Raw genomic sequence first — 25386 nt, 5'->3', positions numbered from 1 at the left:
GCAACGTGGAGAAATGTGCTCGGCTCTTCAAAATAAAGCTCAAGTGGTATTTGCAACATTTTACAGCAGAAATGAATTCGGATTCCATCCTCCTTAGTCAGCAGAGCCAGAACCTGGGGATAAACCTGATTCTAGGAAGATTTTGCATCAGAATGTCTGCCTGTCTTGCATTCTTCATTCAGTCCCCTATGGAGTCGTTCTCAGTTCTCCGTGATCCCGAAAGGTCCAGACGATCCTTCTTCGGCTTTTAGGTCTCCCAGGGGTGGATTTCGCCTTGTTGCTGGTGATTACCTTCCAACTTTAATCAGTGGAACGACCTTGCCTCCAGAAGTTGTGAATGCTCCCAACACTGGAAGTTTTTAAGAAGAGAATGGACAACCAGTTGTCTGAAATGGTGTAGTAGGGTTTCCTGCCTGAACCAGGGGGTTGGACTAGAAGACCTCCTAAGGTCCCTTCCCACTCTGTTATTCTGTTCCCTTATTCCATGTGTTAAGGGCTCTTCCAGAGAGCTGAGTCCCCACACACTAAAGTACACTAGTTTGAACATGATTATTTGTTACTTCAAGAGAAAATTCTGCATTGATTCTTCGAAATAGGCTTTTCTAACTCCCCAAGGGCATAAGTGGGTCCTCTTTTTAGCAAACAGACTTAAGACAACAACTAAGTCAAAATAGACCTTGCTTTGTAAAAACTGTGTTTACATTAATTAAGTGTCACAAAGTCTAGTTTTTGCATATCAGGGCTATCTGATGATATTTTATTTTTAGTTCCCTACATGTTAATTGCCTAATGCTCCTCTACAGACTTAATTTTCTGAGACCCCATTCAAAAAATATTTTCCATTTAAAATGAAAAGATTTATCTGGTTATCCAAAACTTAACTTGGCAGCTGTCTTTCATAACCAGGTATGTTGATTCTGCTTGGAAGCATCTTCCTTAGCTCTTCATGATTCCTCTGTTGTACATCAAAAGGTAGCCTGTTTCCATATTTTCCTATTTGAGCAGATGCAGATCTATAGTTTAATCATTCTAATCTGATCATTTTCCTTCTTTCTTCAGGGTCTGCATATCCATATATAAAAGGGAGAGAAAATCAGGAGGGGCTTTCACCTCCCATCCTTGAAAAGTCATGGAAACAGAACTACTGTTGGCTCCTATAACAGCTCTGGAGATGGTGGGAGATCATCTTATAGCAGGTGAATATCTTCCTTCTTCTACAGTGGGAGACCAGAATCCCTGTTTTTTTTCCCCATTTCCTGCGGATAGGGGGCATTGTCACACGGGCCAGATACGAAGCTTGCCAGTTCAAGGTTAGTAATGGTTTTGCTATAGGTTAGTTTTAAAGTCAGTTTTCTGCCAAGCTAAACCAAGATCACTCCCTACACTAAGCAGAAGCTGGCAGAATATAATGGCCTGTGATGAATGCCTAGAAGAAAAGGGGCAGCAAATAGGAATCCTGCTTAGGATCAATAATCTATGAAATACGTGAATGGAGTTCATAGGAATTTGGCAATGAAATATATGTGGATGGGCAATTCTGGGGAAAGAGACTGGTACTTATTTTGATAGCATATGAAATACGCTGACTTGCATTCCGATGTTCCTCTTCCTTTAGGAGAAGGACCCTATATAGGCCTATATAGTTTGGAGCCTAATGCCCGCCTGTCAGCAAGATGCTCCAAGCAGGTTCTTCAGAACTATACCGTCCATGGTATTAAAGAGCAGCAGAGTTTGAGTCCTAGAGATAACCAGTCCTCAACCCTGGCTGTCTTTGGAGGTAAAAGCTTTGTGGTTGTAGAGCTCAGCTTCCAGAACAGCTCAGCGGAACTCCGTGAAGTCTTTCCTTTCTGCGAGCTGCACGACTGGATCTGGGACCTGCAGTGGATGGAAAGCAGGACTGAGATGCCCAGCTGTGTGGCTGTGGCCTTTGGACACAATTCAGTGGCACTATATGACTGCATTGGCCAAAGGGTTCTCCAAGAAGTGCACTGCCAAGAGAAGTGCATCCTCTATTCTGCCCACTTGGTGGGGAGCTGCTGGGAGACGTTGGTTCTGGTGGCTGGCACCGTCTTTCATCAGTTGGTGGTCTGGGGCGTGGCTGACCAGACAGATGACACCGGAAGAGTGCAGCCCCGCAGCAGGATCAGGGGGCACAGCGGTGTCATCTTCAGCATTTGCTTCTTGGAGAGCAAGGGCATCCTGGCCTCCGCCTCTGATGACAGGAGTGTTCGGCTCTGGAGCATCGGTGACCTCAGAACACCTTCTGCTCTGGTCCCGTGCTTGCTGGTGTGCTACGGGCACCAGTCCAGAGTCTGGTCAGTAAGACTGCTGAGGGACTACATCATCAGCATTGGCGAGGATTCAGCCTGTCTTGTGTGGAACTATCAGGGCACGATTGTCTACAGCTTCAAAGGACACAAGGGCCAAGGACTCCGGGCTGTGGCTGTGGATGAGGAGCGAGGCTGGGTATTTACGGGGGGAGCCGATTCGGGCATCAGACACTGGTGCCTCAAGGGAAGAAGCACCACTGGAAACAGGCTCTGGCAGCTGGATTTTCCTTCTGCTTGCAGAAAAGGATCCCCCAGGGCTGTAAAACTGGTGGATGAAAACCACCTGCTGGTGATGACTGATGCCGGGGCTGTTTATTCCTGTGACTTGGCTTCCAAAGCTTGGGCGTTGCTCCTGGAGGATGCTGCTTATCAGTCTTACGGTCTCTTAGACGTATCCCAGCTTGCCAGTGGAGACTTTCTCTGTGCCATGGGCAACTTGTCAGGGCAAGTGAAAGTATTTCCGCTCAGCAGTCCCGCACAAAGCAAGGCGTTAAACCTCTTTGAAGGGAAAGTGCACACTTTGACTTGGGCCACGGATCCAAACCGGGAGACCGGTACCTGCAGCCTCTTTGCTTCTGGCCCAGCGGGGGCTTTGCTGTGGCTAGAAGTCTCTTGGCGCCCACTTGGGGGAGCAACAGTGGTGCTAAAGCAATCTTTTCTCCTGCCAGTCTGCAAGCAGCGATGGCACACCTGCGTTGCTTTTTGTTTGCCCCAGGGAGAATTTCTGCTTTGTGGCGACCGCAGGGGCTCTCTTATGATGTTTGCCTGCAAGCCAAGCCCGGGAGTGGAAAAAGCACAAGCGGGAAGGGAACCCGGCAGTTTGACTTCAGGGGCTGCCTGTGCCTTGCCTGGATTTTCCTTCCCTGTTGGAAGCAGAGAGCCCCATGCTGAGAGGCCCGTTTCTCTGCTCTTTGGGCTTCATGGAAAACAGGGGGTGACCTCTGTAACCTGCCACGGGGGCTTTATTTACAGCACGGGAAGGGATGGCCGCTACCACCAGCTGCAAGTGAAGGATCGGCAGCTCCAAGTGCTGAGGAAGCAAAAGCCGTGCAAAGACCTAGAGTGGCTGGAAGAGCTACGCTTCGGCCCCGATGGGAGCCTGAGGGTGCTCGGCTTCCATGCTACCCACTTTGTAATTTGGAGTGCCAGCAGCAGTGAGCGGCTCCTCTGCCTTCCCTGTGGAGGTGGCCACCGCTCCTGGAGCTACACCCACTGCCTTTCCATGGAGACCTTTGCGTATATCAAATCTGGGGAAGTGTGGCTGTACCAAAGTAAAGGAGCCTCCAGTGAGCAGCGAATCCTGAAAGCTGCTCTGCACGGCAGAGGGGTGACATGTGTGTGTCACATCGGTACCCTGGAAGCCTCTGAGCGAGAGAGGATCAGTGTTTTTGCTACAGGAAGTGAGGACAACACGGTGAACATCCTCGCTTTTAATGTGCAGACTCGCAGAGTGACCCAGCTCGCTGCCCTCGGCGACCACATCTCCAGTATAAGAGCTCTGACTGTGGTCCAGAACGGCGTGAGTCAGCCTGAGAGGGAAAGGATCTCCGCTATGCTTTTTTCTGCAGGGGGACGAGCCCAGATCGAGTGTTATAGATTAGCGCTCAGCCCTAAGCCGGGTTCCAGCAGCTGTGTAGCCTCTCAGCTGGTTCACGTGGCATCGCATCGCTTAGATGAGCATTGGGACTACAAGAAGAATAAGCACAAACTCATCAAGATGGATCCAGAAACCAGGTAGAAATAAGTGGTCTCTCCCTGTAAATGTATAGCAGGACAATCTGCACTGGTCCTATGGCCCCCATGTACAAAGTATAGAGCTTTGTTTCGCTTTGAGTCTAGGCTGTTGATTCTCTTTGTCATCGGCTCCTTCAAGTCATCCTCATGTCGGCGTTCCAAGTAATGTACCTAACGAAAGCAGAACTCTGAGGCAGGTAGATTCCTCAAGGAACGATTTATTGGATACTTCATATTGGCACAACTGGTGAATACCGACTCTGAAGGTTCCCGCGGTTTTCACCTAATTAAAAAGTAAAAGTGTCCCCCCCACCGTCCCTTCTTCATCCTTGTGGCAACCCTGAAGCCTCCAATTTGGCCTCAGCCTGGCTCGCTTCAGGGTTGACACCTCATTTAATGGCTGGCTGCATAGCAACTGTTTGACATTACTGTGGAAAAGGTATGTCTGACCCAATTTCAAAGTTCCAACAGCCACACACAGGCACACACACCCACACACATCCACATGATTTCATGTTGGGCGCTTGGAAACCGGCTTGCATTTTTTTGGCCATTTGCTGTTCACAGGATCACAATTTTTGGTGTTTTTGCCAATTTCGTCCAGTTTCTGGCATAAATTCAGTGGATAAAATGGACTGACTTAAATGACTGCCACAAAAAGGTTATAAAATGGAGCGTGGTCATGTAAACGACCTGCTTAATGACCGTAACAATTTAAGACTATAATCTAGACTCATTTACAGTCGTGAGTCAAGAACTACCTGTATTCATTTCCAGTTGCCCTCCAGTGTAATTTTTATGATATTTGGGTTCTTGCTTTTTTCACAACTCAATCAGGTATTGCCTATAGTAGTAGCTGGTCTATAGAAGCTTTACCACTAAACATCAAAACTACTGTGAGGTTTTCAATCTGCTTTGTGGTTTGGCTAAAATCTTGCACATTCCCAAACATTGATTAAATTGTCAGCAGAATTCTGCAAAGTTGGATTTTGTCAGCAAACTTCTGCAAGGTTGAAGGGGAGAGGTACCTGCAGAACACACACACACACACACACACACACACACACACACACACAAACACACAGATAATGAACATAGGGGAGACATGAGGCTTTCATGAATAATCTTAAAACTGGATTGAAAGGATATGAAAAGGGTCATTATATGATTTTTTTAACCAAAATATCTGAACATAAATCTCCAAATTTAAATCTTTGAAGGATGTAATATTCATGTATTCTGTGGAAGTAGTGATATTTAACAGAGAAATGTGTGCGTGCCTTCATTTTTCAGTTCCCTCCTAGAACTTTTATGGTTCCAATTATGGTGTAGTGTTTTTAGCATTTGTGTCCAGTAAAGAGAACTGGTGAATCTATGATAGATACCAGATAGCAAACCGCGTGCCATTTTTTTAGTTTGCCTATGGCTGCTTCTGTTCTGGAACGAAAAGATGGCAGCAAATGAAAACCCTCTCTGGAAGAAGTGACCGGCTTGTGTGTTCCAGGTACATGTCTGTGGTGGTGCTTGCCAGGATAGAAGAGGTGGAATTGCCCAGTCCCTTGTGCTTCCTAGCTGCTGCTTGTAGTGATGGATCTGTCCGGTAAGGAAAATAATTCTGCTCCTTTTGTTGGGGATTGGGATGGCTGGAATGGGCTTTGCTTGTCAGAGCAAATATATCTAGAGGTGGGAGAAGAAGGGCAAAAAAAGAGAAGGGTGGGCAGATGCTGTTTACTTCTGTGAAACATTTCCCCCACACTCAAGCAAGGAATAGGAACATCTTAGTTTTTAAAGAACTTATACAACAGCCCATGTCACAGCAATGATTCTAGGTCCGTGATGATGAACCTATGGCACGTGTGCTGGAAGTGGCACGCAGAGTCATTTCTCTGAGCACGCCAGCCACCGCCTGTTGTTTTTCTGGGTTCCGGCATGCGCATGCGCACCGGCCATCTGGCCTTCTGGTTTCCAACACGCATGCACGTGCGAAGACCAGCTGGCCGGCGTGCGCATGGGCATTAGAAACCGCCAGCCACCTGGTCTTATGATTTCTAAGGTGCATGCGTGTGCAAAGACCAGCTGGCTGGCATGCATGCATGCATGAAGACCAGCTGGCTGGCGTGTGCATGCACCTTAGAAACCGGATGGCCAGTTGGTCTTCATGTGCACATGTACGTTAGAAGTCGGAAGACCAGGTGGCTGGCATGCATGCGTATTCTGGGAGAAGCTCTTCCGTTTTCCACCATGTGTGCACACATGCATTTTGACACTTGGTGCCTTTTCGGGGGGGGGGGGCATGCTCCTGTTTTGGCACGCAATGCCCAAAAGATTAACTACCACTGCTCTAGGCAATGTGCAAAGATTAAGACATCATGATGGTATAAAGGCACGACACCTTAGGTAAATAGCAACCTCCCGAATAAAAACCACATCGCCAACCAAATTCATCTCTCTCTCCCAAAAGCCTGGACGAACAGCCACTCTTCACAGCTTTAGAAAACCTAACAGGAGCAAGGCCATCTGGATCTAAGATGGTTAAGGCTAAAATGCAACGAACGGTTGCAGGGACTGGGTATGTCTAGTTTAACAAAGAGAAAGACTAGGGGGCAGCATGACAGCAGTCTTCTAATATTTTGGGGGGGGGGCTGTCAGAAAGAAGGGGAGGAGAACCTATCCCCCAAAGCCCCTGAGGCCAAGACAAGAAGTAATGGATGGAAAATGATCAAAGAGAGATCCGATCTAGAACTAAGGAAATTTCCTGACAGAACCATTAATCAGTTGAAGGACTTGCCTTCAGGAGCTGTGGGTGCTTCATCACAAGTTTTTAGGAAAAGGTCAGACAGCCGTTTGTTTGGAATAGTATAGGGTTTCCTGCTTGGCTTGGGCCGGGGATTGGACTACAGCACCTCCAAGGTCCGTCCAAATTCTATTATTTTGTACTCTGTATCTCTCGGGGAGGGAGGTTGCTGTTCCAGATCTGTTGAGAAAGCCTGGCTCTGGAATCCCAACAAGATGGCGTCTTATAATGAAAGAGACCTGGGACATGCCCTTCCGGACAGACCTGGCGGAGCAGGCAGAAACAATGAGAGCCCACAAGTCGCCTGGTCCCATCCCATGTAAGGCTGTATAAATGGCAACCTTGAATTGGATTGGAGTCCATGTAGCTCACAGCAGCAGTCTTTGTATCAGCATATCAAAAAGTCTGTCGAGATTCTCAAGTCATCCAGGTCATCATTGTCCCAAAGGTGCTTTTTTTCAAGAGGCAACTGGACTTTCTTGTTTGTTCTTTGAAGACGTTTCACTTCTCATCCAAGAAGCTTCTCCAGCTCGGGCTGGATGGTGGGGAACGGAAGGATTCAAGGAATCAAGAATGCAAGGAATATAAATCCCACCATTCCCCATCATCCAGTCAGAGCTGGAGAAGTTTCTTGAACGAGGAGGGAAATGTCTTCAAAGAGAAAACAAGAAAGTCCAGCTGCCTCCTGAAAAAGCACCTTTGGGACAGCGTATCAAGAGAGGCCCTGAAGAAAATGTGAGCTCTGAATCCATTTAAGTGCCCCCTTTCTCTTTTTTGGGGTAGACTGTTCCTGCTGCTTGAGAACGCCAAGAAGTTCTGTCTTGTAGCAGAATCCTTTCACCATCAGCACTGTGTCCTGAAGGTCGAGGCGTTTGCCTACAAGGCGGCTGGTGGGAGAAGGTAGGAAGAGCGGAGCAACGGCGTGCGAGTGCCATCTCCCCGGGCCAGGAGATGCTTGAATGAGGTTTGGAGCAGAGACTCAGACTGGAGGACTGCCAAGAACTAATTTTAGAAATACCTCTTTCTTTTACAGGAGACACTTTATGGGCAGTGCGGCCACCGATGGGAGCATTGCATTTTGGGACGTTACTGCTGCCCTCGGCCATATTGCAGCAACTGTAAAGACAGGAGACATTCCGGTGAAGCCTCTAGGTAGGTGTTGGCTGTCCTGATGACACTGCCTAAAAAAAAAAGCCAGTGCGTCCCCTTTCTTGTAAAGCTGGAGTTTCTGTTCATCTGAAGGTACAGCTGAGCCTTTGCATTGGGTTCAACTATTACTCTCCAATCTTGGATCCTTTCAGTGTATCAACTGTTTCTCGTAGTTCTACCTATCAGGGAATTGCACAGCTGGCGTCCAAATGGAATCGGAGATGCTGGCACGAATTTGTAGTTTTATACACATAAATGTCTTTTACATTTAGTTTTACAGCAAGCAAGATAGTCAGGCACATCAGTACATCATCAGATAAATCACAGAATAGAATACAGAGCACACAGAAGAAAAAGGACCAGAAAAAGGGAAATTCCCATTTCTTACCTGGCAACCAATCATAACATAGATTGCCTCGTGCACGAGCCCACACTCTCCAACAATCAACTAAAAACTCTGCCTTCTGGCCCATTAAACACTTTACTGTTCCAGCTATTAACTTAAATATCTTAACACTACCCCATCTTTCCAATTAAAAAAAAAAAACTGCCCAAGGAGCCAGCAGTAAATTGCAGAAAAAAATAACCAGCACCTCTGTTCTTTTCCAGCCCTGGAATCTCCAGTCCTAACCATTCAGGCTCACAGCTGCGGTGTGAACAGCCTCCACATCCAGAAAACAGCCGAGAGGCACTTTGTAGTGGCCAGTGGCAGTGATGACGGGTCAATCTCTGTCCACATTATTGAGGCGAAGGCTGAAAGCGCTGTGGGCCAGGAGACCCCAGCCGGCGCTGGCATCCAAGTGATCAGAAAAGCATCGAGGCTTTGCGCTCATGCAGCTCACGTGACAGGAGTGAGGCTCCTCCAGCTGAACTTCCTCCTTTCCGTGTCGGTGGACCAACGCTTGACACTCTGGAGTCTCTGTGAGGACAGCTTGTCTTTCGTGTGGAGCAAATTCTGCCACGTGGCTGATGTGGCTGCTCTGGAGTGTTGGGAAACGGAAAGACACGGCTATCACGGTGTGATATGTGGGCAGGGGTTACAAGTCCTCTCCTGGGGACTGGCTGTGCAAGGCAGAGAAATAAATGAGGGGGTCTAAACAGCTTTATTCCATTGAAATTCAGAAGACAAAGGAGAACAGCAGCAGCTATCAAAAGGAATTTGTAGCAAAGTGAAAGGCGTTGGTATCCTAATTTCACAAACCAACTTAGAAGGCTTGGATCTCAGGTCCCACATCACGAGGTGGTGGTTGTCGGGAAAATAGGAGGAAGGTGTGTTGGATTTGTTCACTGCCTTGAGTAAAAATAATACAGGCGGAATATAGATGATAGATAGATAGATAGATGATAGATAGATGATAGAATAATAGATGATAGATGATAAAGATACAGATTGGATAGATATAGATAGATGGATATAAGATAGATGATGGGGAGAGAGAGAGAGAGAGAAATGGGATGATATATAGATGGAGATGAATGGATGGATGGATGGATGATAGGAGAGAAAGAGGGGGAGGAAGAGAGGGAGAGGGATAGATGATATCCATTCCAGGGCAGCAGGGCTTCCAGGGGCAGGAGAGATGAGTACCATGTGTGGGATGTACTCCCCCCCCAACTCCAGTTTAGAAAAAGTGGCTCCCAGTACTGAGAACCTTTGCCCTTCCCCATATATGCTAGCCTTTCTCCACTAAGCCCAGTACTCCGAGTTAGGATTCGTCTTTCAGCCGTTTCTTTAGACCCGATACTTGCTCCAAGAAGACCGTTGCAGGGTAGCGCCCTGTAATTGATAATCTTGCCCTTTAAGTTGCCACCCCATTGTGACCATCAAGATTGGCTACAATGTGAATCACTCATTGGTCTGATGAAACAGTGGCAATAATCACTGTCCATCATTGACCACATTTCCCCAAAGGAGATGCTGAACTCAACGCGCTGCGCAAAGAACTGTGATATCCATTACATCAACACTATCTGATGGGCACATAAAAATGCCATGTGACGGGCACATGAGGATAAAAAGTATGAAACAAAAGTGGACAGAGCACGTTTTATTGCATTACTTCGTTCTCCATACAATGTTACGGTTCATGAGAGCGGATGCTGAGCAGACTGCTGATATAATCTCAACCTTCTTTCCCTTGTCTTTTCATGAGCCACAGAGCAACAGTATGACTCTGCGCCTTTGTTCACCTTCTGTTTAGATAAAATTAGTACGACAGAGACAAGCTTGTACAGAGAGTTGCAGTCACAGGTCTCCATGTGTCTGCTTTATTTTATTTACACACTCTTGCCCTGCTACTGGTATCAACTTTTTTAAAAAAATGCATGAAAATAAATGTTTCCAACTTTAGAACAGAATTTAAAAACAAGTAAACAGTCATTTGCATCCACCAGCTTTATATTCATTTGGCTTCAGGAGTCTTAACACTGCTTATACCCAGTGCGATCTGAAACAAGGCAATTATAATACAGAATATGTGCCTCTTTCTCTGTTTCATGACTGGAATTTAATATCTCCAAGAATTTCAGAATCATTTCAGAAGAAATTTACATGTCCTGTTGTTCTTTTTATCAATTCAGGGCATTAGCAAAAGGTGTCCTGAAGGATATACTGAGTAGCTGTCCATTATTCAGTACAGTATAACATCCCACACTCCATTCTCCCTCTCAGAGGAATGAGTTCTCCATTTTTCCTTCACCAAAGGGAGGCGGAGGCGGCTCCCGAGCCCAGGTATGAGACCATTCTGATCAGATCTGACTCAGAGGAGGTAGGTGGAAGGTGGCCAGGGCGCTGTGGAACACTTCCCTCACAGCTCTCATCAGCTGCAGCCGGGCAAACATCTGGCTGAATAAATGGGGACGTGGTTCCTGTTGGGAGACAGAGGTAATGATCAAGATGGGATGGAGAGGAACAGAGAGGGCTTTCTTGTGGGTGAAGTTGGGTGGGGGAAGAAAAAGGGATCGAAATCCTTTCATGGTCTCCCTTTTTTGTGTGTGTGGCTGTGCTTAGAAAAGACGCATTCCACTGTCTAGATACGAGCTGGATTCACACAAAAAACAGCCATAATGTCAGAATTTTAATTTTAGTAACCAGTAAGAAGAAATTTTCTGTGCTGTGGGGTTTTCCCATGTTATGGCCCTCAGAGAGGGAAAACACGGAGTATAAAATTGGTACTGATATCATTATCACATGAAAGAAGAGGATTCCCACATGTAACAATTCCTTTGGAAAAGTGGTAAAGGCAGCCAAAATCTTACTATTGCTCTAAAAAAGCTGATAGTTTGCAAATGATGTGCGGACAATGTCAAGAAAAAAATCTAAGCCTTTTGTCCTCAAAATTCCTTCAGCTTCATTAGAACATTTGTAAAAAATCTATTAACATAGTTGTTAGTAAAATTGGCAGCTTAAATCCCCCCCAGACCAACTCTCACACTGGGTACTGGAGGGCTCTTCCTCATAACCATGTTAATATCTATTCCTTCAATCCTTGAATCAGCAAAAAAATGCAGTCATAATTTGCAGTGCCCCAATAACTGAGCTCTAATTGCCTCCAAAAAGTAGTAAAAACACATGGCCATACAATACTCCTTTTGACAAAAGAATAATGTTTAATACAGTAATCAGCAATAAATCTCTTTCCCGTGTTGTATTGGGTCAGCATTTCTCCTCTATTTTTTTAAAAATAAAGGTTTACTATTCTTTTGAAAATGCATTCTGTGCCTGTTGAAGAACAGGTTTAAGTCTTCCAAAAGATGGAATAACGCGACAATAAGGACTCACTAAGCCCACCAGAATATAGCTTTACAAAGAGCAGATGATGCATTTCGTGGGCAAATGCTTTCAGTTGTCTATTTTTTTTCCAGCAATGAAGTGAAAATCTCAATGAAGGATAACATCCAGGAGAGGATGTGTCCATAGTTTGTAGATGCTGAGGAGATGACATCACCCAGATTGTGCATGAGGTGTCATAAATCATTTGCACGCCAAGACATGTATTGGGGTGGGGGGGGGAACTCTACTTTAAATTGGAAGAGCTAAGGATGAATTCATCCTTCCTGGTGGGTTGGGAATGAAGTAAAAGGAGTTTATAGCATAAACAGTTTGTAGGAGGCTTCCAAGCTATAGTTAACAGGAGAGGCAGACAAGCCAGGTTAAATTATTCATAGTGCTTTAAGTCTCTCATTGGGGCAAAGTAAGCCCACCATTTTATTTTTCTATTTTCTATAATGAGAGACATTAAAGGATGCATTTTGAGCTGACATTCTGAATTTCATCTATCTTCATATCCTTTCCAGAGCACTTACCCCCAGAATGTGCACTCGGTTGTAGTAGGAACTGAAATCCATGCTTAGCTGAATCAGAAACTTACAAATCTATAAAATGACAAAAACAGTACAGTTTCATTTCTCTTAGTACAAATACCTTGGGAGCATGAGGGTTGCTGACAGTTGGTGTCTAGGAGTTGATGAAACATTTATTCAGAAACGTTATCTGAATGTCTTTTTTAACTGGAAATCACAGAGACTGAATCCGAAGCAATCGAATGCTTAAGAATGTATTAACTATCCCCGATCAAAGCAGCCTCGAGTGGAAAAAATTCTCCCTGATTTGGGGTTTGAACTTCAACAGGAATTAGTGTTTGGGTTTTGGAACGACATGCTAAAACCGATCTCCAATACATGATGAAAATCAGACAAGATGAGGGAAGGGAAAGGAGCCGTGACGTTCTGCCATGCAATATCCCAGCTTACCGCCTCCGTGCTGACTGTTATTCTGAGCCCACCAGTGGGGAGCAGGAGCTGCGTTACATGGGTCAAGACCTCCTGGAAAGGCAGGATGCTGTTGAATAACAAGAGCCATTCCCCCTAGAGAACACAAAGAGCGGAGGCCTGGGTTTGTCCAACAGAATCCACACTAATTGCTATTTCCTTATTGCACCTGGCAGGTAGAAGCATCAATCACAGCTTTATCAGGGTCGTTAGTGAATAGGATGGGGAAGAGGGGAAGCCATGATCCCCTCCCAAAACATTTGTTCTTCCCATTTCCATGCTATAAACACAGTACTGGATTAGCAATCTTTCCCTCGACACTCCGTTTAAGCAAAAGAATGGGGGGGGAAGAGTGGGGTGTCAGGAGGTGGTACTGTATATATGCTATGGAGAAGAAGGAAGGAAGGAAAGAAAGAAAAAGAAAAGTTTCTGTTCCAGACTACAAACCAGAAGGGAAATGTTCAACCAAGAAGATTCCTACTGCAACAAACACCAGACCACTTCAGCAGCCAATGTCTGTGCAATAGGTGTTCCCGCTTACTGTGTTATACACTGTATAACAAAGTGAAGTAGATGATATACACTGATTTGTGGAAGGCAGATTACTAAGAGCAATCTTTTATTGGGGAATTAGATAAAACAATCTTTTATCCAGAAAAATGAGGTTTTCATTTTCAATGCATTGGATTCTTCAGTTGAATCTAGAGAGGTCTCCAAGTTTGGGTCTTTGTAATCCTTTGCTCACCTCTTCCCTGAGAGAGGAGTAGTTCAGTTCAGAAGACGGGGGAAAGACTGGATACAGACCTGAATTGGATGGCAGATATTAGTTAACATGGTAAGCAAGAAGTGTAAGAGGATTAGTCAGAGTTGGAAACAAAATTAAGTTAATGCACTGTAGCGGCACAATGGAAGATTGGTGAGGACCTGGTATTGTGATCCACTATTTCCTTTTGTATCAATAAGATAAATACTCTTAACAAGCCAATGCAAACTGTGTGCAACTTAATAAGCTTTCTATTATACGTTCCTCTACTTACACACTTAAAATTACTTAACAAGCTTAGCAGTTTGCTTTACTGTATTGCAAACCACTGTATGTAAACCATTAAGATAAACAGGAGACGGGGGGGGGGGGGTCTTTCAAAATAATGCAAAGACTGCCAATTCAGCCAAGCAGAAACAGGGATGAATCCCAGCATACATGCCAAAAAGACTTTCACCTTGCTCTACTGATCTCTGGTATGTTTCAAAGAGCGTGGCAAGTCGAGCACAATTATACATCACAAAAGCTCCGCCTTTGGTCCCCTTCATTGAGATATTGCTTTCTTCTACATCCAAGAAAACCTGAGGGAGCAAAAATAAATTCTGTTGGCAAGAAAGTAAGTAAGGCTCTAGTCCTATTCCCAATGAGTTCCTGAACTCTGCCCCCGTAATCTTGCCCATAGATTAACCTAAGTCAAGGTGCCACTGTGAGAAATGAATTAAAACAGATAATCGGAGTTGGAAGGGACCTTGTAGTCCAACCCCCTGCCCAAGCAGGAGACCCTGCACCATTTCTGACGAACGACAGTCCAAAAGAAAATACCACAGCCATGGTTCTCAGTTGATGAAGATTATTACGTTCTCATCAGACTGAAGAAGTTTATCTTCTTTTGCTGAAGAAGATAAGCAGCGAAGGATTTCAAACTAACAAGAAAATAAGTCCAACTGTCACGGCTCAGCTTCCAGACGTGGTTTTCAGTATTTTCTATTTTAGGCCCAGATTGCCAGTGAATGTAGATCTCACTAAGGAAGACTTGAAGTTTCAGTGACTTAACATCAATCCCACCTTACGGTATGCAAACTACTAGTTGGATTCTGCTGCCTTAAGGCACCAATCAGTCTATATAAAAGGCTGTTTTTTTTCACTCTTTTCCCTTCTGGTGACTGAAACTCCCAGGTTTCAGGCCTAGTCAGGTTAGGGAAGGCCAATTCAGTGCCTAACACATTCCAGCAGCCTGAAGTAATTGCTAAAATTGCCCTTTGCCAAAAAGTGACATTGCCTTGATTCACTTGCTTTTTCCTCTCCCCAAATGCATCAACGTGATATCAATCTCTGTTCGGTGTCCTATATACCATTGCCTTCCTCCTTGTGGGTCTCCTAAATCAGGGGTGTCAAATTGGCAGCCTGTGAGCCGGATGCGTCACATGCAGACCACGTCCAGCTCCGTGAAGGGAAAAAATGTTGCAAAAGTAACGTAAGGCTATGAGTTTGAAAAAATTTACTAGAGTAGATATCATTCCTTTTCCTCATAATTCATGTTCAGCTTCACCTAGAATACAGGAGTAGGAACAAGTCCACTAATAATTCATTCCCATGCCAGCAAATTCTGTATTCAACATAATTATGCAAATTTAGCTAAGTTTATGGTCATATGTTGTGTTTATCATACAGCACTCTTTCCTTATGCTGGATTAGCATAAACTCTTGATACTAAATATAAATGTGTGTGTTTTCAAAATTATTCCACATTTCGGTTGCACAGAAGGCAGTCTTACTATTTCTACTCAGAGGCTGAACTTCACTGCTTACCTGATTTTGATGAACTATACTCAGCATTTCAAATCGGATAGCAGCTGATGTCAGTACGCTGATTACTTTCATCCACGAGGCATCTGATAAAAAGGACATCAGGGAAGAAAAGAGCTATTCATCACAAATGAAAAAAAATTTCTATAGAACTTATCCCTCAATAATCTATTTTACTAATTAATCAAAATTGATATACTACGCATCTCACCAAAGCCAACCGAGAATCCAGAAGGGGAAGCCTTTGATTTCCTTCTGAAGTTGAATGTAAAAACTAGAAAACTCAACAAGACTCATAAAGTATTTCAAGCAGTTGAACAATTAAACTGAAAGTATGACTGGCAAGGCAACATACAGTCATTGGAGAGTTAACAGAACTAAAATATTATAATGTAAAAACATAAAATATTGGACGTGGCAAACTGAACAGAATAATCAAAATTTAGAAAAAGAATGCATATGTGTAGAATTCAACAAGGTAAAAAGGCAGGGAAGTCAACCCTGAGACCAAAAGTTCACCAAATGTACCAACTGACCCAGCATCCTACCATGTTTCCCCGAAAATAAGACCCAGTGTTCTTTTCTTTTCAGCCCCCAAATAAGCATCAGGTCTTATTTTGGGGGGATGTCTTACCCGCTTACCTTAGGACCACTGCAACCACACCCCCTACGCCCTGACACCTGTGGCTCTGCTGCCCTAGATAGCTCTGGGCCCAAAAAACATTCTCTCAGAAAACAGCAATTCCTCATAGAATTGCTCTGAGAATAGTATACAAGTGTCAATTTTCTCCTGCAGAAAAGCTGAGACATAAAGCTAACATGTCAAATAAATAATATAATACACATTCACCATTATTCTCATGAGTGAAACATCTTGATTTCCAAAAAGGAGCACAACAAAATGAGAGGGAAATGATGATTAGATATAGCAGGATGGACAATTACCTTTAGAGAGATCTCCATATTTCAGCACTGAAGCTTTATACATCTGGGAGTGACGTAGTCTACAAGTTAGAAACAGCAAGATCTCAGCTAAAAAACATGTATGCTTGCGCATTTGGCTTATTGCCTACATTATCACTGCTGCTATTTTCAAAACAGTAAATTTATCATGAAATACCCTTCTGTTCATTGAAAGATGGAAAAGGTTAATTATTCTTCTTCTGTAATAGTTATAAAACAGAGCTTAAGAATCCTTCCAAGAAAAACCCCCCTTCCTTTAAGTATTCTTTTCATAATGGTCCAACTCTTCCTTTATTGTATATTCTACTGTAATAACCTATAGCTGTTTAGAGACATGGAAATGGAAAAACAGGTGCAATCACAGTAATGTAATGCACCTCAGTCCTGGACCAGCATGGGTGCGTCTGTTGGCCTATCTTCTGCTAGCCATGAAGCCCCCCCACCTACTTGTCTGATAGTGTTTTCCAGACCAGTGATCTCCAGCTGGCTCTGCCACAGGCAGGCTCAAAGCTGATGCTGCCATTCACTTTGTCTAAGTTCCGTGATCCAACAGGAGCCTTCCCAAGATGTCCCTACCACTGCCCCTTAAAATATTTTCTCAGAAGCCACATGCTTCTCTTTTACCAAAATACTGAACATTTATGTCAAGGGGAAAGAGTATTTTTCTTTTCTTTATTCTCTCTTTTTATTATTGGTTGCCAAAGTTGATCTGATGGAAAACCATTATTTCCTCAGGAAGAAGTCTGCCCTTTTTGTCAGCTCTGCCTCTAATACTGAAATTGAGAGTTTCCATGTGAAATGAGGAAAAGACAGAATTCTACCCACCAACAGGACTGTCCTGCTAGCTCAAGACTATTAAACCTGTCTTTCCATTTCTTGGAGCTTTCTCAGGGACTCTACAAGAATAATGATACAGATTTTCACAAATCAGACAAGTTCAACCGATAGTAAAACAGGGGTTGCTCTACTTGCTGAGCTGCCGTGCCATAACTTACTTTCTGGAGTATCCAAGTAAGAGTGTTATCAGCAACTTGTTCAAGAAGGAAGAGGGGTCTGCTGATATAAGTGGGATTCAATGATACTGTGCCAAAATCATGAGAGAGAATGGGGACTTACTGATAGTACTGAAAAGCATTCATGCAAGAATCAGTGCAGGTAATTTTTACAGGCCCACAGACAAGGTGTTTCTAAGAAATAAAAAAAATGCCAACCATTAATCACAAGCAATCATTAAGTTGCTTTTCACTTTTTATAAAATGATGTTAGCGTGTAACAGAGGAATAAGTGTTTTGGGGGTGGGTTTAACAAAAGTTCCAAAGCAGGGTTGCTGAAATGGGCTGAGCATGAGATATGAGACAGGCTAACTTTAGTGATGACACAAAGTATGTCATCCTTTCTTAAGACAATCCAACCGAGTAGGAAAAGTTCGATTGTATTGCATATAATATATCCTTCCCAGAAGCCAGTATGGGATAGTGGCTAAGGCAACAGGCCAGAAACAGGGAGACTTGAGAGTTCTAGTTCCACTTTAGGCACAATGCCAATTGATGACTGGTCACTCTCTATCAGCCATAGGAAAGAGAAAGCAAAGGGAAACTGAAGTCTTGCCAAGGTAACTACCAGAACTTGTACAGGGAGTCACCAGGGGTCAATATTGATTTGAAAGCACCAAAAATAAATAATAGTAATAATAAAAAAAAACTTCTTCCCAGAAGACAGACCACTCCATACCTGGTGATTTATGAAAGATTGCGGCTGTGCTAATAATCTCCACAGTAGATCCACCTTCTGCTGCTGGAATGCCTCTTCATTGTTCACAATATGCACAGTACTACAGCAAACCCCTGGCGCATCCTCCTGGAGAAAAAGAGCAGTTCCCAGGAGAGTCATAGACAGGTAAGACTGTTATTTCCACCCACCATGAGCCAAGCCTTTGTCAAGCTACTCACTGTGCACTGCTGGGCCACACGCTGGAGTTCAGCCACATGGTGCAACTTCTCTTCTGTTACTAAAACCCAAAAGGAGATAACCAAAAGGACCCTCAGGCTGAAATCACTATATGTATACCATGAGGTCTTACTTCATGGACCATTTATCCCTAATCATATGGAGTTGAACTGCTCTGTATCTCTACCTATAACTCTTTCCCTTGTGTAACATACATCTGACCAATAAATAGTAGAGCAGGACTGGGTTTAGCTCACAAATAAGAAAGTCAAAAATAGGGCTTTCTCAGCCACCATGTTCCAATTGTGGAACTCAGACCCCAAAGAGAAATAACTTTACAATTTAAAATCTTTCCAATCATTCAACGTTTGAAAAATAGTAATTACTGCAGGACCACACTGTCTTTCAGATTGCCAGTGTGTCCCCCCTTTTTTAAAAAAAAAAACATTGTTTTTCTTACATTGTTTATTGTTTCTGAGCATTATTTTTTGTGGTGGTTTAACATTGTATGTATTGTTGTTTTGTAAACCTTCTGGAAGGAAGTGCAGCATGCAACTAAAATCAAATTGAATCAGTAATAGGCTTCTAAATCCCACAAATTATCATCTGAGCCTGAATGTCCCATCCATAAAATTAAAGTATTCACAGCAACCTATTTTGCAGGATTACTGCATGAGAATGGATATAATAATGCTATCTGTCCATATTCACCATTTTTATGGTTGCTAGGAATTAAAAAAAACCATCTTGATGGCATATAATCAGTCAATCAATCTGTCCAATATTATTCAAAGGAATGTCAGCACTTACCAAGAAAGACATCCAAGTTGGGGTCATAGCCTTCCAGTTCCTCCTGTTTCTCCAAGAACTCTTTCAAGTGCAGCTTACATACAATTTCATCCTGGTCTGCCTGGATAAATGTAGTATACTGACACTGGCAAAGGGTTTCCTTCAAGGTCAGAATGTCCTCAGGAACTTGAAAGGCTTCTGACCTAGAAGGCCAATCAACTTGTATCTGATGCAAGAACTGATGGATTTCCTCATTGACAAAAGCTGGAACCAGCTGCACGTTTATTCTGTTTGTGCAAAACAAACAAAGGAATTCTACAGCAAACAAACTCACAAACATTCCATTCATGCCACTGCTAATATAAACTGCAGAAAATCATCTGAAAAATGGCCTAATAGAATAATAGATTAAAGGGCTGTGAGCCAATGGAAGTGCATCCAATTTGCATCTCGTATATATTTTGACAACCCAAAATGAAAGGACTTTAAGGAATAGGAAAGTCATACATGTTTTTAGAACCTGAGCTGTAAAGTGATTGACAATAAAGGCTCATCCCATGCACTAACCCTTGAGCTTGGAGCAGGCCCGCCAAGTGGTCAGTGATGAGGATGGCCCTCAGATGACCCAGACTGAGTGACTTCAGGTCTTTCCGCCCATGCAGGGGCACACAGTTGAGGATGATGCAGTGTCCCTGGGATGTCAAAGGAGGCTTTGTGTATACAGGAAGAGCTGTCAGAATCTGCTCAAAGACAGTTGGTCTGTCCAACTGCACAATCAATCCAGCTGGAACATTTTGACAGTTGTGAATGGGAGGCACTCCTGGGCACTTCAATGAAAGTACACTCTCAACAATGTCTTTGGGAACCTATCACAATATAAAACACAAAAGACAAGCAGATTTGATATCCTTCTGGTGCTAGTTGTTCCAGAACAGAAACCAATCATGCCACACATTAAAAATAAAGATATTCTCATTTTAAAGCTCCAGAATAAACCACAACAATGACATTGTAGATGATGGGGTACCAGTTTCTCTTACGAATGCAGAAGAAAACATTAATTCTATATTTATTATACAAGCTATAACATATGTTAAGAAATACACTTGAATTTTGGACTTCCATTGGTTGGAAGAATTAAACGTCCAAAAAATGTGTGGATGGGAGATTACCCACACGTATTCCAGGTGTCTGCTCCTCATGAGGAGACCATAGGACAGCAGTGTCTGACTGATTTGAGTGCCAGGAGACAAAGGGATCAAGACATCACAACCACAGCAGAGCTTTTAAAAAGGATATTGGGTTAGCTAATCTCGCTTTCTAATCACTTTGAGAAATTGCCTATTTAATTACCTTAAAGCTACCAGAGATTTTCAGAATGACAAGTTTGAAAAGCCACTTGATGAAATTACTGTCTTTCTTTAACCAAAATAAATTAACCACAAGTTTAAGAATATAAAGAATTGGAAATAAATGGCAAAAAGCTAAACAAGACTTTGATCCAAGAAAGTTATAAATGAATTAAGACTACAGACAAATCTGGAATATTGATAATTTTACCAGTTTGGAGATTTTGGAAATAAATAAATAGGTTTTCATGAGAACCAAATTGATTTATCTATATTAAGTCATAACAGAGATTTGAGATCTTATGATTTCAAACATTGGACACTAGAGGGGATTAAAAAGTCCAGGAAGAAAAGGAAAAGGGAGAGGAGGGGAAAGTTGCCTTTGGTTTTTGATCACAGGGATTTTCAAAATCACACCAATATTCCAGATTTTTTTTTAAAGAATGGGACCAGAAATTCTATATCTTCTATATTCTATATCAGAAACATCAGCAATGTTGTCTACTTCTACGGATAGACTATGTTCAAAAGATGTTAATGAAGGAGTGACAGATATAAAATAAACTTCCCTGATGCAGAAATATTAGGACATTGGGTAATAAAAAAGTGAACGATGAGATAGAGAAGGAAACGAAAATGGAAACACAAATGACAAGCCAAGAGAATGACCTGAATAAGGACTTTCTATTCGATATACAAAAAGGAGGTGGTTAAAGCTTTGAAAACACCTTTTCTTTACATTTTAATTCTCTAGTTTCTGAGTTTAGTTTGTATTTGCTTTTATTATTGCATTAAATTTTGTGTATATATACTGCTGAATTTCTGTTTTCGTTATGTGACTCCATTCCTTCCATGTTCTCAAAGCTTCTATTCTGTAAACTTTTGAGACTATTGTAGAATGGGCTATTTTCACACAATGCAGTATGTTCCATCCGATCACTGAATTAATCCACTGTCTGGATTAATATTACATTGAACCATAACCTAACAAATCGGTACTTGCTAAACCATAATCAGAATCAGACTAACACTAAGCTGAGTATGTCATGGAAATGCAGCCCATTTGGATGGAGGATATGATTCAGTGTACTGTACGAGCCAAGAAAATGCTTAACAATTAAACGCATGAAGATTGGTAGATATATAATCAACTTGGTTAAGAGTTTTAAGTTTCATTAATAGCATTTTAAAAATTGATATTAATACTTTTAACATGGAAGTCTAGGCCTCTTTTCTAACTTCGGAGGTGGGGGGAAATTCTTCTTAGCTAAGGCCATTTGTTTCGATATTATGAGAACTTCTCAACACTAAATGGTATAATATATTCTGAAAATCCTTGAATAAATTTGTACATTTTAGGAAAGACACAAACCCAGCTGGGAAAGAGTAACATAAACCATACATTTGGCACTTCTGGAATGTCATCTAGAATAATTGTTTTTCTATTGTTCACATCTCACAATGTATTTCATTATCTGCCCCTTGCTTTCTGACATATTACATATACCAAATTATCATTTGTATCATTTGTTTCTGTATCCTTTAAAAAGACTTGACCCTCCCTTTAATAAATGTGTAGGGTTTTTTCTGCTGTGCCTGAATTACTTGATGATTCGTATTTTCAGGTGGGCAAAGGAACCCCTTTGCAAAGGTCTCTCAAACTGAGGGATCCATTTCTCATCAGTTCCACATCAAACTCAGATTGCCTGAGTTTTGAAGCAATTACTTTACAATATTACAATATACTTTACAATATCAAAACAATATTACTTTACAATAATACAGAACTAATTTATTTCTGTGTTCCTCAGGGATGACTTGTTTCAATTCCCAATCTAGCCTACAGCCCAGAGGTTTCCTGATGGCCTCTCATCCATGCATTTGGTCGCTTTATTTAGCCTCTGGATGGACCCAGCAAGATCAGGAAGGTGCAACTACATAATTCATTCACACGTTAACTAATAGCCCAAAGGTGCTTTTTGAGGAGGCAACTGGACTTTGTTTTTTCTCTGAAGACGTTTTGCTTCTCATCCAAGAAGCTTCTTCAGCTCTGACTGGATGGTGGGGAATGGAAGGATTTGTATTCCTTGCAGACAGCTGGTCCTTTCTGAGAGACACTGAAGCACTTGGAGGTTTATCTGTATCCTCAGGATCACCTGAGTAGTGCTAATAGTTCCTTTAGTCTGCAAGTTTTTTGGAAATCCATTCATACTCCCATACCATTTGAAGAGTGTTCATCCTAAATTGCATAATTAAAAGTCTATGGAGATTCTCAATCATCCAGGTCATGGTAGTCCCAAAGTGCTTTTCAGGAGGCAACTGGACTTTGTTTTTTTCTTGGAAGACATTTTGCTTCTCATCCAAGAAGTAGCTCTCACTGGATGGTGGTAATGGAAGGATTTGATAACCATGATCTAGATGACAGAGAATCTCTAGACTATGCTATTTGGGATGGACCCCCTTCGAATGGTGTGGGAGTATGAACAGATTTCCAGAAAAATTGCAGACTACAGGAAACATTAGCACTAAATCTCCAAGTGCTTCAAGGACCCTCAAAGAAGGATGCAGATGACCAGCTGTCTGCAAGGAATATAAATCCTTCCATTTCCCACCATCCAGTCAGAGCTGAAGAAGCTTCTTGGATGAGAAGCGAAAGGACTTCAAAAGAAAGAAAAAAACAAGGAAGTCCAGCCGCCTCCTGAAAAAACAAGCACCTTTGGGGCAACCATGATCTGGATGACCGAGAATCTCTTCGTTAACAGACAGTTAACTAGTAACGTTGCAGCGTTTTTCTCCTCACGGTCAGTCAGCCCGCCCTTTTCGTCTCAATGCCCCGTTCCTATTTTAGCCCCGCCTCCCACCTGTCCGTTCGCGAAGATGGCCCTCAGAGCGGCCCTGGGGGCCAGGAAGTCCCGGCTCCGCAAATTTCGGGCGCTGCTCTCTTTGAACCAAAGGGAGGCACGAGCTCCATCTCCGGCCTTTCCTTTCAGAACGGCGTTGAACGCCGCCAGGGTCTCTGACACGCGCAGCCGGCTGTCGGTTGTCTCCATAGCGACAGAGGGAGGGGCGGAGGGAAACGCTCTACGGTGCTCTTCGCGAGGGCAGGAACCGAGGGGGGGGTTTCCTTGCACGAGCTTGACGGAAGTGACGTTGGGAAAGAAAAGTCCCGGGGAAAAAGAAAAAAAAAAGATCTGTATAGAACGGCGTGTTTTGCTACTTCTCACTGGTCCAAAGTAGAATGGGAGTTACTCCGTTTACTTCTGCATTTAATTTTTAAATAAATTAACAAGGCGCACTTTCGTGCTGTTCTTCTTTCTCCTTGGAAGATACGAAGTCTCGTTGGGTCTTAGACTAATGCAGGGATCCGCAAACTTGGCAACTTTAAGACTTGTGGACTTCCACTCTCAGAATTCTCCAGTTGAAGTCCACAAGTCTTAAAGTTGCCAAGTTTGGGAACCTCTGGACTAATGCAATGTTTCTCAACCTTGGCGGCTTTCAGATGTGTGGCTAGGGAATTCTGGGAGCTGAAGTCCAAACATCTGAAAGCAGCCTGAGAAATACTGGACTAACCTGTATCTGAAACTCGTATATTATAATTTTGAGATTTGAAAATACAGGGTGTGTGTGTGTAGGTGTATCCGTCTAGCAAACCCAGGCTTTTATGGGCTTTGCTGCATTAACTTCAGTGTTGACAACTTTATGATGCCACATGAAGATAAAGCTGTTATTTGGATTGTAAGCATCCACATCTCTCTTTCTTTTCCCAGCAGAAAAAGAAGATGCAGATTGCATTTAATTTTTTTCTTAGTTACAGCTTATCAGCCACACACAGGGAAGAAAAATTGTACTTGCTGAGCTTCCTTGGTCTCAACAGCAATCTTACTTTGCTTTGTCTCTTCATGGCCTTGGCCATTTCCTTTTTAAAACCGTATGTGCAAAATAAATGTTTATATATAGTTGGCATTTTAGGCTGTTTTTTTAGGATTCCTTTTTGATTAAAATGGTCCTCTAAAAGCACTTTTCAACTATTGAGCCAAATTAAGAAATTCTGGGTCTAAGGGATCTAACCCTCTTCTCTCATTTTTTTACTTTTCTCCAGTGGCCTCAAATCCAAAAGCATAGTTTCAAACCCAGATATCAAATAAACCTCAAACTATCCTTTCTTGCACACTTTTCAAATTTCACCAAGTGAATTGTTGCTTTAGTAGCTTGTTCCTGAAAGCTAGACTTCCTTCTTTCTGACACAAGGCTGAGAAAATAGTTTTTCTCCACATGATCAGCTCTTCCCTGCCAATCGAAAGGATGTTCTGTATGTATTGCTAGATAGTTTAAACACCAAATTCACTGAATGTGTAAAGGGTTTTTGCCACATTTGAGTCTTTCTTGGCATTCAACTCTTCAGAGTAGGCAGAATTAGAATGATTAAGATAACTACATTTGGCTATTTAATGTATCCCAGGAATGCACACATAAAAGTAGGTAGGCCAAAAACAGAACCAACATTTGAACCAATAGGATTGCTTCTTATGTATTTAATCATTTTTCTTTCTCTTTGGTGCCTTTTTGTTGACTTCTAGCGATTGTCTGAGTAAGTCCCTGCAGGTTTTTTTTTAGCAAGATTTTAGAAATGGCTTGCCAATGCTTTCTTCCTGGGACTATGACATTACAAATTAGCAGAAACATTTGATCCAGTTTGCAGTCTGTAAGTTCGGCATTCTTCATCCTTTTTGCATTTTTAACTTTTAGGAATGCAGATAAATTTAAATTTTATGAGTTAACACCAGTAGGGAGAGTGTGTGTATGTGTGTGCGCGCGCGTATGTGTACATGTATGTGCAGTGCTGGGGAATGCAAGTCAACGAGGATGATGATTTTCCATTGTGGAAAATTCTGCGTGCTATTTTCCCTCCATAAATAGCAGAGAATTGTTATTACAAACCAGGAAGCAGAGTTCTGATTCAGTTGAAAAGAGATAGATCACAAATTTCAGGGG

The 25386-nt window shown here is 42.7% G+C and overlaps 2 protein-coding genes across 3 annotated transcripts; one reads left to right on the top strand and one right to left on the bottom strand.

Annotated features, from left to right (window-relative positions):
* Nucleotides 1-1031: 1031 nt before the first annotated feature.
* On the top strand, nt 1032-10493 carry WDR6 (WD repeat domain 6). The gene is made up of 6 exons (XM_026717959.2): nt 1032-1196; nt 1616-4064; nt 5569-5664; nt 7642-7758; nt 7892-8010; nt 8617-10493. Exons 1-6 carry the CDS (start codon nt 1130-1132, stop codon nt 9102-9104), a joined length of 3336 nt encoding a protein of 1111 aa, XP_026573744.2. The 5' UTR covers nt 1032-1129; the 3' UTR covers nt 9105-10493.
* DALRD3 (DALR anticodon binding domain containing 3) lies at nt 10041-23534 on the bottom strand. Of its 2 annotated transcripts, XM_026717922.2 has the most exons (13): nt 23256-23534; nt 19613-19911; nt 19067-19332; nt 18259-18317; nt 18041-18166; nt 17426-17496; nt 16292-16350; nt 15350-15432; nt 13998-14121; nt 13523-13581; nt 12760-12873; nt 12313-12381; nt 10041-10875 (listed from the first exon to the last, which is right to left on the bottom strand). In XM_026717922.2, the coding sequence occupies exons 1-13, from the start codon at nt 23442-23444 to the stop codon at nt 10756-10758; spliced, it is 1638 nt and encodes a 545-aa protein (XP_026573707.2). In that variant the 5' UTR covers nt 23445-23534; the 3' UTR covers nt 10041-10755. The 2 variants fall into 2 exon arrangements, 1 of the variants encoding a protein (XP_026573707.2); XR_015741584.1 differs by lacking the exon at nt 13523-13581.
* Nucleotides 23535-25386: the final 1852 nt, after the last annotated feature.

The sequence above is a fragment of the Pseudonaja textilis genome, chromosome 2 (assembly GCF_049901715.1).
Source record: "Pseudonaja textilis isolate UNSWEBS1 chromosome 2, rPseTex1.2, whole genome shotgun sequence".
In the NCBI taxonomy this organism is placed as follows: domain Eukaryota; kingdom Metazoa; phylum Chordata; class Lepidosauria; order Squamata; family Elapidae; genus Pseudonaja; species Pseudonaja textilis.
This window is presented reverse-complemented; position numbering and strand designations above follow the sequence as displayed.

Excerpts from the sequence above, each read along its gene's own strand:
- WDR6 (XM_026717959.2), top strand. The coding sequence starts at position 1,130 with ATGGAAACAGAACTACTGTTGGCTCCTATAACAGCTCTGGAGATGGTG. Across the intron at positions 5,665-7,641 it reads TGTAGTGATGGATCTGTCCG|ACTGTTCCTGCTGCTTGAGA; the intron begins GTAAGGAAAATA and ends TTTTTGGGGTAG. Across the intron at positions 7,759-7,891 it reads AAGGCGGCTGGTGGGAGAAG|GAGACACTTTATGGGCAGTG; the intron begins GTAGGAAGAGCG and ends TTTCTTTTACAG.
- DALRD3 (XM_026717922.2), bottom strand. The coding sequence starts at position 23,444 with ATGGAGACAACCGACAGCCGGCTGCGCGTGTCAGAGACCCTGGCGGCG. Across the intron at positions 14,122-15,349 it reads GTATAGTTCATCAAAATCAG|GTTTTCTTGGATGTAGAAGA; the intron begins GTAAGCAGTGAA and ends TTGCTCCCTCAG. Across the intron at positions 12,874-13,522 it reads ACTCCTCTCTCAGGGAAGAG|GGGGAATGGCTCTTGTTATT; the intron begins GTGAGCAAAGGA and ends TGTGTTCTCTAG.